Raw genomic sequence first — 19978 nt, forward strand, 5'->3', positions numbered from 1 at the left:
GGATATAATTTTTTTATTTTTATCAAACTACTATTAAGAAGGAAGTTTTACTTCAGTAATGCTGCCAGAAAAGCATTATACTAACAGGTATTGCTCAATTTTCCTCATGTTGGTAAAATATGCTAGAGGTAAACACTGAGTATAGTGTTGGCTAGTGAGACATTTTATGCAGAGAGAAGTTTTAAAGTATGTATTTTAAAGTACTTTGGGTTTTTGCTTACCAGAAAATGTAAAGCTGCAGACAGCAGATGCAATCAACTATGGATGTAAACATTAAAACTGGGATCTGTTTGGTTACCTCCCTAGCCAATTTTCATTCCTCTGAATGGGCAAAAATGTCATTGGGATTGCTACAATGGGATTTTTCAAAGCTTTCATGCACTCATTAATGCAAATGGCTTTTCATGCTACTGATTATGGGGGCAAGGCCTATATGTGTGTTAATGCTAAAAATACAAGGTCAACGGAAAAGCTTTAGTCTTCCATCTAACAAAACCTTTGTGCTGGTATTTTAATGTGGTATGGGTGGAGTTCATTTTCCCCCCTTAAAAGTGTTGCCGTGAATCATTTATTGGTCAAGAAAGGTGTTAACACACATACAGATGTCGATTCTCTTTGCAGTGCAAAGAGTATATGCAGAGTATTTGTGGGTTGCTTAAATCATTTTACAATGTCAAAACTAGCTAGGTAACAGCTTACTGTAAAGAAAATTTAAAGTAGTATTGGGAAATGCCAAAATATATGCGGATTATAAGTAGGTTAAGTAGAAAACCATGCTAAGATCAAGTGAGGATATGTGTCGAATTTCAGCTGGTTAAAGAAATGAAGGGTTTTTAGAGCGCAGAGAGCAAGGAAATTCCTGAAGCTCAGACAGCAGCTTTGCAGAGCAGTTTCAGGTTCCCTGTTGTTGATTATCCCTTTGCCAAATACGTGTTAACGCACTGTCATTTATCTTATCAAAATATCAGCAGGGAGAGCTGCATCACCACCAGAGAGTTCTACTGCTGCGGCAATCATCCCCATTTGGACAGCTATTTTACACTCTATACTGCTTTACCATTTTTATTCATAATCAGCTGTTGACAACAAACCCATTAAGCGATGATGCGAGCGCTTTTGCAGCAGCAGCAGCAACAGCAGCAGCCGCCCTTCTCTGCCGTGCTGTTTTTCTGCAAGGCCAGGCCTCCCCCTGGCAGCAGGCAGGAATCTCTGCTGCAGCTGGCTGAGGCGAAGCGTGATGAATTACTGCAGCGATGTGTCAGTGGGGATGGCAGAACTGAGTCACCGCGCCCGCACAGAGTCCCCCGCCTGCTCCCGCGCGGCGCACGGGCACCGCAGCGAGGGCTTGTGCTGTCTCCTGCCGCTGAGAGCAAATTAAACCTCATAGCATAGAGATGAGTTACGGGATTTACCAAAAAGGCAGATTTCTAGCAGGCGTTCTGTGCTGTCAGTGCTGCCGTTGAGTACAGGAGCAGGGGCTGGGTATGGATGCTTCTGTTCCCACAGGCTTTTGGTGCAGAAGTTGTCTCATCTGCTAAATGTGTTGGTGGTAGAGCCTGTGCTGTGTATTAGGCGTAAGGCTTGGATGCTGCTTAAAAGCTGCTTCAAAGCCACAAGTCAGCAGAGAATTGGGTTGCTAAAATTTAATCTTGCAGTGGAATTAAGGGAACCTTTCCTGCCAGGTTGTGGTTTTTTGTCTTGGAAGAGGTGAAAACTGGCACACAGATTTTCGCCCTATAGCACATCTAGTTCACCCCTTGAAACAGGGAGCACTGAGCCTGTTCTGCAGTCTGATGAAATAAATGCAACAAGCTTCACACCAAGCCCTAGGTAAAGGTGTAAGTCATACCTGGTGCTGCTTGGGTCACTGGACGAATCTCACCCAGGCTGAATTTAAAAAAAAATAAAATAGAAATGCCATCATCCCTCCCCTCCCAATCCCCTGCCAAAGCATATCCAGCACACAGCCCATGTTCCTGAGAACAATCTGTTCTCACAGCTCCCAAACACAAGAGGAGCACCCGAGGCTGGGCCGCTGCCAGGACTGATAGGAACAAGTGATCCCCATGGGAAAACAGCCCTCCATGAGGTTACAGGGCAACTGGTTGCCTCCCTCCCCCTCTCTCCCACACACCTGATTGTTTTGCAGTGTTCACAAAGCATATTCGTGTTTGAATGCCTCTGCACATGAAGGCTTACTGTTATTCTGACTTGCTTTTCATTTTCCCATGCAATCCTTTACTAACCTATGACAAGGGAGCCACAAGATGGTTGCTGTTACTGTTACAAGCCTGTGCATCTTATAGGGAGAGGGAGGTATTTTAGGTTTTCTTCCTTCTTAAAAAATTGATCTCAGATTAAAATTCAACGTATAAAATTTGAGTCTGAAGCCACCACAATAAGTATCAAATGTGGAATCAGTTTTCTTTTAAAGATTCATTCAAAGCTTCCATGTAGAGAATGCAGGAATTATTAAAGTTATCAGATCCTTGAACTATACCACAGTAAAAAATGAGGTAGAAGGGCTTTTTACACTCATCTCTACTGCAGGTTAGACTTGCCTATTGTAGGGGTACAATGCTGAAATTCCTGAAGGAAGCTGACATGAAATTCTGCATCGCATCACCAGAAGCCCAAAGAAAGTTTTAGACACTTAAGCTTGTTTTGCATAATTTTCATTTGCCTCAGCCTTGAAAGACACCATCCCTGCCTGCCCAGCTTCTCTCAGTCTCCAAAGTTATATTAATCCCCTGATTTCAGTAGCTTCAGCTCCCCCTTTCTTAGCTCATTGATTTTTGAAGCCTGCCTTTCCAAGGTACTGCACTTAATGATCAAGAGGGGAAGGGAAGGGCCAAGTTAAAGGTGTGTGGTGGTAGAATAGGGAGCTTTAGGTTCTTTTAGGGGCCAAACTGGTAATCAGTTTCTAGATAAAGTATGTGATGAAGCATTCCTCAAGATTTACACATTGCATGTGTGTGATGTTGCTAAAACATCTCTTAAAGTTGTTTCAGTTCCAGTGTTGAAATTCATATAAAGAGGCACTGAAAAGTGCCTCAGTTTACAGCTCAGTTGCCTCTCTGATTTATATCAGGAAGGATGTATAAGGTTACTCTTGGGCGCCTCCATGTTTTATTCAGTAGGCACTGTCTTGCCTGTTGTTATGCTGAGGTTTGAGTATAGACATAGGAATTATGGGCAATGCTAAAATAGTTTAAATTATTTCTCATCATTCAGTGACCTTCAATTCCATGGACCCAGGTGATGCCCTGCACCATTAGAGCCTCACCTTAGGCTGCAAATCTTGTGACACAATAGCCTTGATCTTCTGTTGACTGAGTGAGAGCAGAAATAAGACAATTTACTTTTCATATATCAATTTCCAAGGATATGTTATTTTCTAGGCCTCAGCAGCACAGAATGAAATAATTAACTCTTTGCTCAACTGCAATCCCTTAAACTTTTTACATATCACATTACGTGACAGTTGTAACTGAAACTTGATTGATTGATTGATTGTTTGACTTTAAAATAAAGGAAAATAGAGAGGGCAGTAAGTTGAGCTTCTCTCTTCTGCTCATGTTGCTGTTGCAAAAGCCTCATTTAACTATGCGAGGCTTCCAGTTCAGAGCTATGGGTTATCTTCTGGCACAGATATGAGGCTGTTTCTCTTGCTACAATGTGCTTTGAAGATGCCTCAGCTATACCAGTAGTAACAATTCCATAGGGATGGTTTGTTTCTTGACAGGCAGTTACCAGAAGCTGTAGTGCTTTCTTACCTTAAGTATTTCCTGTGGTGGTCAGAGTGTTTGTCTGAGGGATAGCCCAAGGTCTAAGACAATGCTGTATACAGGTTGGTCTTATCTGAACATCTGTCTCATTTCCAGCTGCGCAAGCAAGTGGAACACAGTTGGCACAAAATGAGAGTTCGGCTGCTTCATCTACTATGGGGTCATCTTTTTCTTCTACAGTCTCTCCAGAAAGAAGCACTTCTGCCTCTGGAACCTCAGGTGAGTCTTGAAAACATGCACTTTCTTTCTCTATCCAAGCAGTTAAAAGGATGCTAGTGATTTTGAGTCTTTTCTTCATTTGTTGTGCATTGTTCTGGAATGAGGACCACATCTCCTTATTCATGCAGGGTACACTGTGTCCATGTCATCTAGCCCTGAAGTTGTGTTGAGTGATGGGTGAAGTTCCAAGCATTCAGTTGAAATATGTGGTGTCATTACAGGAGGATATGAATTACAAGTGATAATAGTAATCTTCATATATGCTGTGTTGAGGTCATTGTGTAGCATTGACTGTCAGAGGAGGTCGTTGAGATAAATTCTCTGGCTGCAAGGCAGAGGAGAAAAAGGAGAAAACAGCTATAATTTTTGCAGTTGTTAGTAAATCTGGAGAGAAATTTAATGCATATTACCAATTAAATGATGTTGTTTGAAGTACAACATGGTGGCATGCAAGGTTTAAAATATACTAATTCCTCCCAACTCCAGTCTAGTTTTCTTTTTTTTCTGGGTGTGTTTTGTTGTATGTGTTCACTAAGAAACACTGTGGTGAATGCAGATGCCAGGCCATATGAAGGATCATTTATTATGCTTCTAGCTGGCTTAACTTTCCTAGGTTTTGCAGAAACACTTATTCAGGTTTTCTTAAGGTCTCTTGGGCCTTGACTTCATTTAGTACTTACTCTTAGCTACATGTGTGTTAATCCAACAAGGACACTGTCTTTGTTTGCATATCTCTATCATTATTATTAATGTTTAACATCCCCCAAAGGGATACAAGACTCTTTTTACAACCCCTGGATTGTGTTTTTGGGAGATAAACATGTGTGTACTGTGATTTTTCCTCATAAAGGATAGTATTGGATATCAAAGTAGAGCAATATCATGCTCAGAATGCATCGAAATGCTTAGAAACATGCAAAAAGCTTATAAGCATTTTGAGGAAGTTAAAGTCAACTCAAGGCCACTGACTCAGAGAGAATTCTTTGCAATAATTTCAATAAGCCCATTCTCCATAATGCATTTACTGTGGCCTGTGGTTACGTGACTTTCCTGTTAGTTTTCTTGTCTTTTGGCAAATACAGACATATTATGGAAACCTCACCACTGGTATACTGCAATAAAACAGTAAATGAAAGCATTTTTAATTAAAAGGTCTCTCACACAGGTAAATTCTCCAGGTTAAAATTAAATTGTAATGCATATCTGACTATGCATCATGTGTATTGAATTACCCATTATGCTGTTTGTAGAATTACACTTTACATTTAAAATCTGTCAAGAAATTTTTACAACCTTACTGGGTTCTGTTTGCAAAAGTCATCATCTTGCTCAGCTCACTTTGCTGTAAAACCAATAAATCTTCTTGAGCTCAGAGACTACCCAAGATGCCCGAGCTATAATTGCCTGGCTGAGACAGAACACATCTATCCAGGGGCAGTCAGTCTAGGTATCATTGGCATAGCCAGTGCTCTGAATTCCCATAAAACTGCCATTTCAAAATCACTTCTGCCCACATCAGGATTTCCACACTATCAGCTTTTCTGTCTCCTCACAGCACCAGTTCCTTGCTTCTTTCTTGAAGCTTGTACATGCAAGAAATCCCCTTACTCACCCTGATTTGTTAGGTAGCTTATCCCAAATGATTGTGCCTTAGACCACCCTTGCTCCCTTAGTCTCTGTATATGTTAAAGGCTGTAAGAAAAAGAATGTTTTGGTCCCTTCTAAATGGATTTCTTCTCCTATGTGAAATTACTTGGGGCCAGGGGAAGCAGCATGCTGCACCCTAATAACTTTAAAGCAATGCAAGTGTGAAGCTAGTCATTTCGTCCTGTGCTGAGACTAGAGGAAATGCCACCTCTCTCACTGCCATTAGATTATTTATTCCTGGGTCTCTGGAATTTCACACTCAGGGGCTTATGGAGGGGCTGGATGCCTTTTGTTCACCAGAGCAGAGGCTGGTATGCACCAAGGCTGCAACCCATGGGGAATAGCATAGCTTGCAAGCTGGAGGTACCTGAGCCACAGCTTCTTTGTGCGAGCTCAGAGGAAGACAAATTAACTTGAAATGGATCCAAACCAGAACACTTCTATTCAGTATGCCCAACCAAAATAATTCAGCTCACTAAATATGTTTAGTTTTGAGACCGTTTTCCATTTTTTGGCAAATGCCATTTTGGTGGAAGTTTCCTTTCTTGATGCAGAAAAAGAAGAAAGCACATTTTGCAGAGAAATTTCCAATCAGCCATATCAAAAGATCAGGGTGTGGGAGGAGTGCTACAGAGAGCTGGAGAGCGACTGAAATGAGTGGGGGAGCCTGGGAAAGAACGTGTAGAAACATCAGGGAACAGTATTGCTGTATTAACGAAGATTGAAACCACCAGCCACAGAGGAGGTGCTGCACAGTGCTCACCCAGGCTAGGGAAGGCAATAAGGACTGGTTTTAGCAAAGAGAGCAACCTGTGTGCCTGCCATTGACACATGCACTTCTTTAGCTTAGGCTGTCATGTGTAATATACCTCCTACTCCTTCTCCACCTCCCCAGAGGTTTGCTTGCTAATATTTTTAATTTTCTCCTTTTGTTTAATTAATGAAAAATTGGAGATTAGAGTCTAAATACATCTGAGAAATTGCAAGTATTGTGGCTTTTTATTCTGTGATCTAAACAACAAAAAAATCTCTAAAGCAGTGTGAGTTTAAGTTCACCCAGCAGGGTGGTAAGATTAAATGATCTATTATAATAAACTGTCAGATGAATCAACCTGCTTCATCTATTGATATCTTTGTTGCACTCCTCCAATTATAAATCCTACTCACTTGATTCACAGGAGGCATCTCCCTAAGAAAAATTTTTATGAGTAAGACTAGTAGGGTTTGACTCTTTCTGTACACAAACTGTAGGAACTCTGGATAGTGATACTAGATAAAAATTACCCACCGTGTCCTCATCTCCTTTACAAAGAGGGAGACATAGCAATAGAAGTTCCTGGGAGATAGAAAACAGCAAAGCCTCATTTAGCACTATTACAGATCTATGGTGTGGTCAGGAAAAGAAAGGCTTTTCAAGTTTTTCATTTTGCTTTGATTTATATTGTGGTATCCTCTCTGAGTAATCAGCCAAATTTATTCATTTGTTTTGCCAGTGAACACGATTGAATGTGGCTGCACTCCAAAAACCAGAAGTAGCACACTGCAGGGTATCCAGGCTGCTTAGGTAGCGGTTGGAGAACAGAGTGAGGAGAGTTTAGTTATTGGTCTCTTTCTCCATCTGTCAAGCTTCTCACCAGTGCTGAACTGTCTCAGGCAGGTAATTTCAAATCAAACCATGGTCATGTGCCAAATTTTTTATCCTTGCCCTCCTTACCACACAATGAGGAACCCAGCACAGCCAGTGTTGCACACCTCTCTTTTCATGATGAATCTGGAAATCTTCCCAGATTATTTATGCAGAGCATCTTGCTTGCAGCCCCAAAGGATGTAGAAAGCTCTGTACAGACAGCTAAAGCAGCTACAGAAACTGTTACCAAGTGAAACGCTGCTTTTCCTTCTGTCCTTTTCTTTCTGGAGAACAGCAGCATGTGAGCCCCCACCAAAAAGGGCACTGGATGGTTATTTACAAAATGCAAACTGAAAGCACCTGCTGAATCACTCCGATAAGCACAGCTTTGTTTGCATGGCAGGGCTGAGCAATCTCTGAACAGAGGGTGAACTGGTGGCTTGCTTGCATGCTGGAGACAGTGAGAGAGAGGAAGGCATGAGATTTTTCCAATTTAATTTTTTATGCTCTAGCAAAACCTGGGTGAGATACCTTTTGGAAAGATGCTGGTTGTTTTATTGTGTGTAGGTGTGTGCAGCTGTTAAAAAATAACAGAGGTACAGAAAGGGAGGGCAGGAGGCTGCTGTCATGTTTCCCACCTGGGAGAATTTCTGCTGTCTGGGTTTATTAGAGTGGCAAGGTCTGGCCAGGACAGCTGCACGGCTTTTGGTTGTGCCAGCAGGTACTGAAGGCTGTTGCCCAGTCCTTCCTGTTTACAGAGCCTTATATCCCCTGCATTCAGGTTTGACAAGCTGCCAAGTCTTTGAGGTGAACTTGGAAATCAGTCTTGGGCTTAATATGCATTTTCTGTTTATTTATCTGTTTCAGTTTGAGCCAAGATGCTTCACCTTGTTTGTAAGAGCGAATATAAGGGAAAATGTATAATTATACTACAGTGTTGGAGCTCTTTCAGAGGAAAGTTCCATAGACTTGAGAGACAAGGTTCAAACTTTCACAGAGAAGTGACCTATTTGTAGGACGTGACAAAGGCTTCTGCCTTTCTCCAAGAATATGCACACACAGGGCTTTACAGTTTGCTTGTTTGACCACTGCTGTGTGATCACATGGTATTTTTATCATGGCATCCCACCCTTTATAAGCTAAAGGAAAGGGAGTATTCTGGTAATAAGCAATCATATAATATTTGGATGTTTCCTTAATGCCAGGTATGTGCCCTGCTGCATTCTGTACTGTGTGCTGTTCCTTTGACAAGTGATTTATTAACTTCCTGAAAGCTTTTGCTTGGTTTTGTTGGTAATGTTGCCCAAACATGCTATAAACATTGCCTAATGATTCATCACAGAGATCCTCTTTGAGCAAGGTGATATTGCTGTTTGCAGATGAATTGATGAGATGACAAAAAGCTTAGGAAAACAGTCTCCTCTGCATTCTAAGAATCCAGGGTGAGGTAACTGTATACATTCAGGATACTTAGCATTACAAATATTTGGTATGCTCAAGAAGAGCTCTTACTGCTGACTTTTAAGTACTTAGCTTTTCAACCTAAACATCGTTTTGGTGAATGTTTGTGATTAAAATGCAGTTAAAGTTTTGTCACATGTACTATTAGCAAAAGTAGTTATTTGCACCCTAGTGGCTGAAGTGATGCATGGTTTTAATTGGGTCTAGAGAGAAGGAAAAACAAGAGCAGCATTGTGGTTTTCAAAGAGTATATTCACAGCAATAGAATAATGTGTGTTACAGCTCCACTGGTAGGAGTTGTCTTTGTGCAAAGCATCGGTCCAAAGCAAAAAAGTGCAGTGAGGGTATGAGTGGCTTTGTACTCGCTGGGGAACCTGGTTTGGAGGAGCACTGCAACCCTGGGCACTCAGGAGAGAGGCTTAATGCCTGCCTGGAGTTACAGCTGCCTTCATGATGTTGCCTCTATGATCCCCCAGCCTGACACAGCTGGGACATGGAGGACGTGCCAGTGGGTCACATCCTCCTATGGAGCTCCCAGGACAGGGTCAGATGCACCACTCCCCCACAGATGCTCTGGCAGCACTGAACTCTGAACAGACCCAGTGAGGAGGACTTTTATAGTGTCCTCTAGCCTAGAAAGAGGTGACCAAATGCTATGATTTTGTGATGGTCAACAGCTGTCTGAACATGAGCCAGAGTGTGCCCAGGTGGCCAAGAAGGCCGATGGCATCCTGGCGTGGATAGGCAATAGTGTGTCCAGCAGGACTAGGGCAGGGATTGTCCCCCTGTACTCAGCACTGGTGAGACAGCACCTTGAGTCCTGTGTTCAGTTCTGTGCCACTCACTTCAAGAATGACGCTGAGGTGCTAAGAGCATGTCCAGAGAAGGGAACGGAGCTGGGGAAGGGTCTGGAGGGAACTCCTGTGAGGAGCTGCTGAGGGAGCTGGAGGTGCTTAGCCTGGAGAAAAGGAGGATCAGGGGAGACCTTAACACCCTCTACACCTGCATGAAAGGAGTTTGTAGTCTGGTGGGCTTTGGTCTCCTCTCCCAGGCAACCAGTGATAGGACAAGAGAAAATGGCCTCAAGTTGTATGAGGGGAGGTTCAGATTCAACGTCAGGAGGAATTTCTTCATAAAAGGAGTTGTCAAGCATTGGAATGGATGGAAGGTGGTGGAGTCAACATGTGTAAAGGTGTCCAAGAAACAACTGGATATAACACTTAGTGCTATGGTCTGGTTGACAAAGTGGAGATCAGTCAAAGTTTGGACTCAATGGTTTTGGAGGTCTTTTCCAGCCTAAATGATTCTATGCTTTATAGCTCAAAATTATCAGTGGCTGCTGAGAATTTATAATGCCTGAGGTATTTTTTCCCCTGGCAGCTCCAGTAATCCAATGTGCAAGGTCTTACCTGGTAGGCAGAGTGTCAGTCACTTGTCCCTGGCAAAAGACAGGCAGATAAATATTTTGCTGCCAGTTCACACGGGTGGAAATTCTCAGACACAGAGGATTTAGGTGCTTGTCTCCCATTTGACTTGAAGAGATTTAATGTAATGTAATAAAAATTCCTATGGGAGTGATGGTTGCCTGCAGCTGGCCTAGAAATATGAGGTATTCACAGCCACCCTAATTTCCAAGCCTGCTACAGTCTAGACACACAGAAACAGCAGCATGCTGACAAAAGAGACATATTGTGCACCAAAAACTTGTGGAGTAGCTGTAAGTAAGTAAGCTGACAGTAGTGAGCCAGTAAGCATTGTGCCCAGTGCTCTGTAAGGTTGATTTCTTCCTCATTACCAGTGCCTTTTATGCCTGCTGCTTGGCAGTCTATAGCTTTGAGCTATAAAGCATAGGATCAGGAAAAAGCACCAAGGTAATAAGCAAAGATTTATTTTTAAAGGGTTTTGTGACTCTTGAAGACGTATCTCAATTAGTTTATTTTATTAAAAGACTTACTTGTCAGTTAAATGCCAGCTATTCACTCCCAGGCACTTATTTGGTTTTGGAAGGAGAAGTTTTTTTGAAATGTATCAATTAATTCAGGATTTTCTTCTCTTGAGCAGAGAAACAACCTACCGTAGGCTGGGCTTTGGATTCTGCTCCCGTCTATAAGGGATGTTGGGAGACTTTTACAGCCCAGACTTTCTGGGCTTGGGAGTGGTGTTAGCATGTCAGTCCTGGGGTAGCATTTGTTGTGGCATTACTGAGCATGTTGCTAGAGAAACATCTACCAGTTTGCATGATGTGAGGACTCCAGACATCTAAACCAGATACTAACAAACCTGTTTTTTCTGTTTTATTGCAGGCCTTCCTGTGAGCTCTGCAACAAATTTAACAAGTAAGAGCAATAGAAGAGCACTCTGTGCACCCTGATGAAAAAAGCTGGTGTGGGGTGGGAGAGGGACAGTCAGGGGGATATTCAGGGAGCAAGAAGGATCATGGGGAACAATGAACCTGAAGCATACTACAGAGAAGTGGAACAGTGATGTTCAGGTTGTAGCACTGAGTAACTGCTGTGATTTCAGCTAAATACCATGTTGGACTAGCTGATACTGGAAAAAAGAAAGGTGGGGCCACAAAAAAAATCAGGCCTGGCATATTACATGATGCAATGGGATACTGTTATAAATAGAGTGTTTACAAAGGAGCTTGTTCTTGTCAGTGGCTCTTGTTCCTCATCCTGTAGTTAGAAGCAGCAAGTCCCTGAGTAAGGCAAGTTTCCTGTGCTAATGAACCTGTATTGTCCAATTTTCCTTTCTCTGGGCTTATCAGGAAACAGTCTCTTCTGTACTGGTCCCTGCAGTTCTTGCTGCTGCTGCCAGCAAAATCTCATCCCTCCTGTTACCATGATGGATGTATTTCTCCAATTAGTTTTTTTTTCTGATCCCAGATCATTCCATAACTGGAAAATACCTTCCAGAGCCAGAGAAACTAGACAGGAGGAGCTGACTTGTGAAAAACTTTATTAAAAGAAGTGGGGAAATGAGCTAAAGGTTTTAGTTCCTTACTCCATTTTATTCAGTAATGTTTCTTTTCTGCTGTCATATTTCTTATTGATGGTTGCAAGAGGTTAGAATGCTAACCTATGGATTTTTCTTTCCTCCCTTACTCATATCTTGGTCAATTAACAGATAACCAGAAAAAAAACCCAGTGGATTTCAGTCCTCAGTTTTTCTCCTGAGGCGAGGCACACATCTCCTGCACAAATGCAGGGATACACACTCCTGTTTTTCAGTGCAGTTTGTTTCTGTTGACATTTCCAGTCAGTATCCAGGGTAACTCATTGGCGTGATAATTGCCTGCTTGCCCTGTATATCATGTAGTATAACAGATAAGGTAACAAAAAGGGCAATAGTATTTCCTTGGGAGATCTGAAGAATCACATGGAATTAAGAATTCATAGGAGTTATTTTAGTCACTTGGTGATGGCTCAGTTTCCATCCTTGCATTATCACCCCTCAGCAGACAGGCACAAGGGAAAGAGGACTTCTGCTTTAAAGAAACCATGGTTTTTCAGAGATTAAGTCTTGGACAGTGATAGTTTCCTATGCTATAGAATGAGAATGTCTCAGGTGTGGCTGTAATTTTTAGGCACCACACAGGCACTAAGTGATCATTTTTCCCCACGAGGTTTCTGTCTGTGTCCAGACAAATGAAGAGTGGTGAGGGGGGGAAAAGAAAATAAGCACCAAAATATTTTTTTAAGAGTGGACATGAGTTTAAAATCCGTTTTTCAAGGAAGAGGAATTTCTACATGGTTGGGACAAACAAATGTTACTTGTTACTGTAACTCCATGGATTAGAGTTACAAATATTGCATATACAAAAGCTTCCATAAAAATAGGGAATTGTCTTTCAAGGATTTAATAGGACAAAATTGTATTCCAGACCTCAAAATGGACATAGGAAATTAGTTTTAATGACTTAATTAATTTCATAGCTTCGACCTAACAATTTGAACCCTCTTCTGTTCTTTGGAAGAGAAATCATGTAGTCCTACAGGTGTGGATCATGAGAGGTATCTGAGCAACAAAACCTCAGTGGCTGCTGCCTTGTTCTCACTACTTATATATGGACCTCTAGAACCTCTGCTAGGAACCCCTTTTTAAGAGATCACCTTCCCCAGATGCCTTATCTGAGAGCCATTTCAGATATTTAGCCAGGCAGTAGAAATGCTTGACCTTGCATCACATCTGTGCAGCCAGTCGGCTCCTTCAGTGGCCGTGAGCACTTGTCTACTCAAGCCTCCATCCACTATGGAACCCAGTCCTGTGTGCTGTACAGTGTACCTAGGGAAACAATGATGTTTGCGTTTTCTGTTTTCTCTCTGGAAGTTCAGTGGTTGTTTTTTCACAGGCTGTATGCAGCAAGGCAATAAATATTTGGTGTTGTTGATACCTGACTCAAATTCAGATTGGCACCTGAAGGTAGAAATGCATTCCTTTAAACCCAGCCCTGAAAAATGTCCCAGAGACTCACAATAGCCACTGTGCTATCCAAATGTGGCAGAGAGTATGCACATTACTCTATAACAACTCTCAAGAAACATGCTGGCTACTACTATTGCACCTCTTTGGACTTCTTCATCTACTATTAGCACCTTTTTTTGTTTAATAATTAGCAGTGAATATTTTGGTATTTCTCATCTTGGAGACAGGTCTAATGGTCACTCTTTTTCTTGTTTATTTACTTGTTAAAAGTTCTCTTCTAATGTTGAGCAGTACCATAACCTCCTAAAAGTGAAAAAGTCTGTAGCTCACAACCTGTAAGTGGACAATCAGATGATCCTAGGCAAGATTGCTTCCATACAAGTGTATGTTTCTTTTAGGCCACCCTTGATAAACTTTTCCACCCCTCTTGCCAAGTTATCCAAGTATTATTGAGAAGAAATATAGAGGCAAAGCACCAAGTGGCTCCAGAACTGAGGACACAAAAGTGTTTTAGGAGTGTAATTTTTCAGAGAGATCTGTTTGGGGAATTCTGGTAATACATGATGACCTGAAAGGCAATATCTCTGTTGCAGATCGAGCTTCTGGAAATCCTAAAAGCAGTTCTGGAGACAAGACTCAGCCAGGGAGTGATGTCCGCTATTCTAGTGAGTATTCTTACTTAATTGTCCAGCTTTTGAGTTTTCAGTGGATCCGTTTTTCTTTTGATGAGTGATTGGAGTAGCAGACAAAGAAAACTGGCAGTTTTATTTCTAGCCTTACCAGACTTCAGCCTTATTACAAACTAAATTTAAATGCTGGTTAAAAAAATCCTCTCAAAGAGAAACAGACCTCAATAAGTTGACACCAATCTCACTGCAGAGCAGCACACTTATTTCCAAGGTCTGATTCAAAGTGGTAAAAAAAAGTATCCCCTGTGAGAGATGGCACAAGGGAACATATGAAAAAATTGTTTATATACATGTTGTACATATTATATGAATGTATTGTGATGAATATATTATTCATATACTCATGGGAGAAAAGGTCTAGGAGGCAGTCTTCTGCAGACTCCTTAAGCACTTGATATTTGTGTGATGCATGCTACTTAATCTTTCATTTTAATTTTATGCATCTCTGGGGCAAGAGTATTGCTGCAGATTTGCTATTTCCTACCCAGAGTACTGACTAAGCAAAATATGTTTGATGTTTTCCCACTGTAAACTGTCTCCCTCTAGTTCCATGGATGCACAGACACATCTATATGAATATTAAATATTAGTTGCATCAAGAGCCATTGAGTGCGTCTTCCCCCTGACACAGGGCTTAGGCCAGCAGGCAGGAGAGTGCCTGCTAAATTTGAATGTGGCCTGTTGCTGCCAGGAAAAAAGAAAAAAGGGGAGAGAGAAGCTGGGCTTATATATTTCCCTGGGAAGGCTCCTCTTCATTACATAATTTTTTTTCCTTTTTTTGCTTCTTGGCTGGGAAACACCTGTCAGGAAATGGCAGATGGTGGGAAATAATAAAAGGAAAGAAATGTCCTCATTTTAACAGGAGATCTTGCATTTTGTATCCCTGGTTGTAAGTGCTGTGGGGAATGTTACTGAATTATGTAACTCCTTGGTATCTTTCTGGGTGCGCAATGTTAAAAGCAAAATAATTGCTTCAGTTGCTGAATTGCAGACAGGTCTTTTTTTACCAAAAAATACGAAAAAATAAATTGCATGTTGACAAAATTTATTTCTGGAACACGACTTTCTCACAAAACCTTTAGAGGCCATCAACACTGGGGTTGAATGTTGAGTATTTTCATCAAAATTATGGTGGGCCCAGTGGAATAGGTGCTGAAACTTTGCTCTTCTACTAAAAAATGGGTGAAACCAGTTCTACAGGGCAGCATGAGTGTCAGGGAAAGAGTGAAAAGGGCAGAAGGAAGGCGCCTAAGTCTTCCCTCCACAAAGCATCTGAGCCTGAGGCTCAGTGGTTGCAGGAAGAATAACAGGAACAGCAGGTTACCCCATGCCAGAGAAACTGGGAATGTTTGGTGAAGCGGAGCTTGAGGTGCCTCTCACCTTCATGTGTGCAAGTGTCCTACACACAGAGGAAATGTAAGTCAGAGGCAGCAGCCAAAATTATGTTTTCTCTCTTTTGCAGATGTTATCTTGCCAATTGTCATCACCCTGATAGTCATTACCCTCTCTGTCTTCTCACTGGTGGCTTTGTACAAAATGTGCCAGAAGAAAACTCCAGGTATTTGGTTTGCTTTCTCTACAGGGAAGGGGGAATCAATGTGCTTTTTATTATTAAGAGATCTCTTTTAGATTACCTTAACCATAGCTGTTGCGGTAGTCTGATGGGAAACCTTTTTGTATTTTGAAGTGTTTTGCCTAAAGTGGGAAACTAACACTTCATTTTCAAAATCAGTAGGAAGAACAGAGTGAACAAAAATGATTTTTGGAGAATATATAAAGCTGTAAATCTTTTTGTTCGTGCTCTTGCAGCTACAAAGAGCTGGCAAACACCTGTGCTAACACAATCAATCAGGTAGAAATGGTGAAAACTAAATTCGAAGATGTTCAACAAAAGCACTTAATTTATTTTATCTCTGTTCTAGATACAGGCAAAGAAATATCAGTGTTTTCTTTTGGGATATACCTGATACGTACATACACACACACCTGCACACGATGCATGAGTAAAATTTTCCAGTTACACTATAATGTGCATGGAACAGAATCCCTGAACGAACAGTATTTTCAAAACCAGTCACTTTGACAGAGTAAAGATAGTATCTGTTTCACTGCTGTCCATTAAATACTTAAGATAATGGCTTATAGTTCCATCAAATTCCATTTGCCAAATGTTTCAGGGTTGCCCAAGTAGGCCACAAGGAAGCGTAAAACTCCATTAAGTGAAAACCCAGATCTGAATCCGGACTGTGGTTTTTCTGTTCCTGTGAGCTGGCATGAGTTAGGAGACCTGTGCAGAACTGTGAAATCACCAGGCCTTGGAAATACAAAATCACAACAGGGTGTTGAAGCTGCAAACCAAGACAAACAGTGTGTCACAACCAATTTAGCCTATGACATGGAAAAACAGACCCAGATAAACACAGGGAAGTGTGATCCCTACTTAGGAAATTTCTGAAAATTCAGAGTCAAGAGATAAAGATGTGAGACGAAGCACATTTCCTTACCAGCCTCCCCTATGCACAAGTGTCATCAGGCACTGTATTAGCAAATTCATTTGGAAGATAGAGTAGATATCCGTGGTGCTTCCTGTAGGATTTGCCCAGGCCTATCCAGTGCGCTTTCCCTGCGGATGGAAAACCCTGTGCTTGCTGCCGTGGAGTTGGCTCTGTGTCTCCACTCTAACCCCCTGGCCCCATCCATCTGCCCACACTTGTACATAAGCATTAAACACATTCAGCACATGATTCGTTTTGGAGACAAACCTGCTCCTCATCGATGGGGATGAGAAGCTCTGTTCTCAGATGTCGTGCCAGGTTAAACCCGCCAGGGGTACAGCCTGGCAGTTTGTTCCCTCAGTCCCCTCACCCTGTGTCTTTTAGCTCAGTTGCTGTGTACTTGAGAGCCATCCCATGTTCATGTCCACTGTGCCAGCTACCCAGGGATTTGGGAGCTGCAGGGAAAAACATGCTTCTGTTGTGTTCTTGGGCAAGTCACGTGTCATTCTCCCTGGTTTCCAGAAGCATCAGTACGAGCAGCATCAGTTCACTTCCACAGATGAGCAGAAAAATAGCAATTACTATTCAAGCTGGTTGATTGTGTTAATGAACTTAATGCAATACTGCAAAATTACAACTGAGCCTTCAGCCAGCAGCTGCAATAGCCATGTCTAAATGCTTGGGGTTTGAGTTCCAGCAGTCAAAATGATATTAACTTTATTTCTTTTTCCAGAGAGACAAGAAAATGGCGCTGAACAGTAGGTTGAATTCTTTTCATTGCTTTGAGATCTATCACGCAGCACTTGTAAATTTAGCAGATTCTGCACATGATTTTCTTTGATCTTTCTCTGGTTAAATATAATAATCAGTTGTCAACTGCAAAGAGAAATATCCTGTTGAAAGTGCTGCATTTGCAGGTATATTAAGACCTGTAGGCATGATAAGCAGCTGTTTCAGCATGGATAGAAATGTGGTGACTCTCAACTGTTTGGCAAGTGATCCTTTTGAAATTGATAAACAGTTTATGCTGTGCCACAGAACTCATTGGCCCAGTATTTTTTCTTTTTTTTTTTTTTTTTTTCTTTTTTCTTTTTTCTTTTTTTTTTTTTTCTTTTTTCTTTTTCTTTTTCTTTTTTCTTTTTCTTTTTTCTTTTTTTTCTTTTTTTTTCTTTTTTCTTTTTCTTTTTTTTTTTTCCTTTTCCTTTTCCCTTTTCCTTTTTCTTTCTTTTTCTTTTTCTTTTTTCTTTTTCTTTTTCTTTTTTTTTTTTTTTTTTTTTTTCTTCTTTCTTCTTTCTTCTTTCTTTTTTCTTTTTTTTTTTCTTTTTCTTTTTCTTTGTTCTTTGTTCTTTTTTCTTTTTTTTTTTGTTTTTTCTTTTTTTTCTTTTTTCTTTTTTCTTCTTCCTTCTTCCTTCTTCCTTCTTTCTTCTTTCTTCTTTCTTTTTTCTTTTTTCTTTTTTCTTTGTTCTTTGTTCTTTTTTCTTTTTTCTTTTTTCTTTTTTCTTCTTTCTTTTTTCTTCTTTCTTTTTATTTCTTTCTTCTTTCTTCTTTCTTCCTTCCTTCTTCCTTCCTCCTTCCTTCTTCTTTCCTTCTTCCTTCCCTCTTCCTTCCCTCTTCCTTCCCTCTTCCTTTCCTCTTCCTTCCTTCTTTCCACTTTTTGCCCCATTGATCCCTACCCTCTCCCCCACATCTTTCCCCATCCTCCTTCTTTTGTTAATGATTTCTCTCTTTTTAATGTGTTTCTTTTTTACTTTGGATTATTTTTATATGTATATTTCTCTCGTTCCCCATTATATTTTGTTCCTCTGTCCCATCTAGTTTCCACTAGACCATTTGCATAGGCTCAGTTGAAATAGTAGTGGCATAAGGAGTGTGAGGAGAGGGAAACTGAGAAAGATCCATTAGAAGATACATACTTCAGGCCATTGAGCCTGGCAGTAGCCACTTGTATGACCAAAAGCAACATTTAGGCTGCTGACTTTCTTGGTAGCCCCAACTCCCTGGACATCTGAAGTGCTCCTTCTTTGCAATTCAACATGGGTAAAAGCTTCGTATTGACAGAAAAAAATATGACTCTTTCTTTTCCCCCAGATGTACTCTCTCTGTGAAGTCCTAGATTAAACCTGGAGTCATGAAACTTGATTTCTTTATTATAAATTGATTTGATTTATTATATATTTTAAGAGAAAGGTATTTTCAGAGATGTTGGTATGTGGTGTTTTCCACCACTAATACTTCCACCACATGACCCCATGCTTGCAAAGCCCATTTTAAACCTGCCAGTGTAGACTGGAGTGGGTGCTGCTTCTGGACTATAATCTTAGAGATTTGTTTGGCTGACCAACGTCTGTGCTGACTGTCTGCTTAAATGTTTTCTGGCTTCAACAGGGCCCAGTCAGATAAAGAAGGAGTCAAACTTCTTTCTGTAAAGACAACTTCTCCTGAGACTGGTGAGTGTTTCTTTTGTGTGTATGTCTGTTTCCCTCTCTGAGCTCAAAGAAGAGCAGTTTTTGGGATGTCATTTCCAATAACAAGCCCATATTCAGTTCCTGTCAGGTTGAAGTCACTGCAAACAATTCCTCTACAGTGCAAATCCTCAGACTGGCATCCTGTAGATCTGCAGTTCAGCTGTACTGTGTGTGCTGTCAGTATTCAAGAGTGAGAAGTATGTCTGGTTTAGGAAAATACTTTTTTTAATCATTGATGGTAAGCTGTCTATAGCTAGGCATGTTCAGGAGTAATAGTGATCATGAAACTATCAGCTAGATCTGGCTGTACAAAGAAAGTTTGAAGACTGGTAATATCAGAATCACAGAATATTATGAGTTGGAAGTGACCCACAAGTGAACTTAAGTGAATGGCCCATGTGAAGATCAAATCCACAACCTTGGTGTTATTTATTACCATGCTCCAACCAACTGAGCTCATATCCCAGGGATCAAAGGTTTGGGAGTCAGTGCTGTATGTAATCAGAGCTCTGTTGGGGTCAGTGTCAGCAGTGTTCAGTCAGCCCTGTACTCAGTCACCCTTTGCATTCAAAATCCTACTCTCATTGCAAATTCCTCTGTCCTGTGCTTCAGGTTCTTACAAAATCTGTGGTAATAAAGCCTAAAGGAACGAATGTTATTGATAACATGCACAAAAGAAAGCAAAACTCAAATCAAAGAGATGGATGCAGTTACAGGTTCTGCAAAAAAAATGGAGTAGCACAAAATAAGACTCAGGCAGAACAAAATTCTGACTTATCTGATTCCAGATGCTCAAAAAACAAATAAAATCAAAACCCCTAAATGTCTCACGGTAGAGCTAGTAATGGTGAAACTTCACACCTTCATCCAATGCTTTCTCAGTTGTGTAGGTCCCACCTCCTCTGCAGAAGTCCTTCTATCTCTTACTTTCTACTTTTTAGGTATAAAACTATTTTTTTGTTTTTAAGGTTTTTGGCTATCTGTTTCTCCTACTGATATTTCTGAAGTTGACCAATAGCTGCTCTCTCCTTTTGTCCAAATCCTTGGGAAGCCCTCTGAAATACATCACTTGATCTGAACTATCCTCTGCTTGCTGGAGAGGCACAGTTTGAACTCTCCAGCCTTCTCTGTGACTCCCAGAAACTTTTGTGCAATCTGG

At 41.0% G+C, this 19978-nt stretch overlaps 1 protein-coding gene across 3 annotated transcripts in view; it reads left to right on the forward strand.

The window, feature by feature from the left end:
- The window catches only part of EMCN (endomucin), a 52757-nt gene that overhangs the window by 20765 nt on the left and 12014 nt on the right, over positions 1–19978 (forward strand). For 2 of the 3 annotated variants that reach the window (XM_085057934.1, XM_085057932.1), the window contains 6 exons: positions 3885–4007; positions 11046–11078; positions 13764–13835; positions 15322–15417; positions 17088–17112; positions 18740–18801. In XM_085057934.1, coding sequence (XP_084914060.1) covers positions 3885–4007; positions 11046–11078; positions 13764–13835; positions 15322–15417; positions 17088–17112; positions 18740–18801 — 411 coding nt within the window. Of the gene's footprint in view, positions 1–3884; positions 4008–11045; positions 11079–13763; positions 13836–15321; positions 15418–17087; positions 17113–18739; positions 18802–19787; positions 19960–19978 lie in introns of those variants that run through there. The other variant, XM_085057933.1, reaches the window with a different exon arrangement.

The sequence above is a fragment of the Lichenostomus cassidix genome, chromosome 4, assembly GCF_008360975.1.
Source record: "Lichenostomus cassidix isolate B80296 chromosome 4, HeHo_3.0, whole genome shotgun sequence".
Lineage (NCBI taxonomy): Eukaryota > Metazoa > Chordata > Aves > Passeriformes > Meliphagidae > Lichenostomus > Lichenostomus cassidix.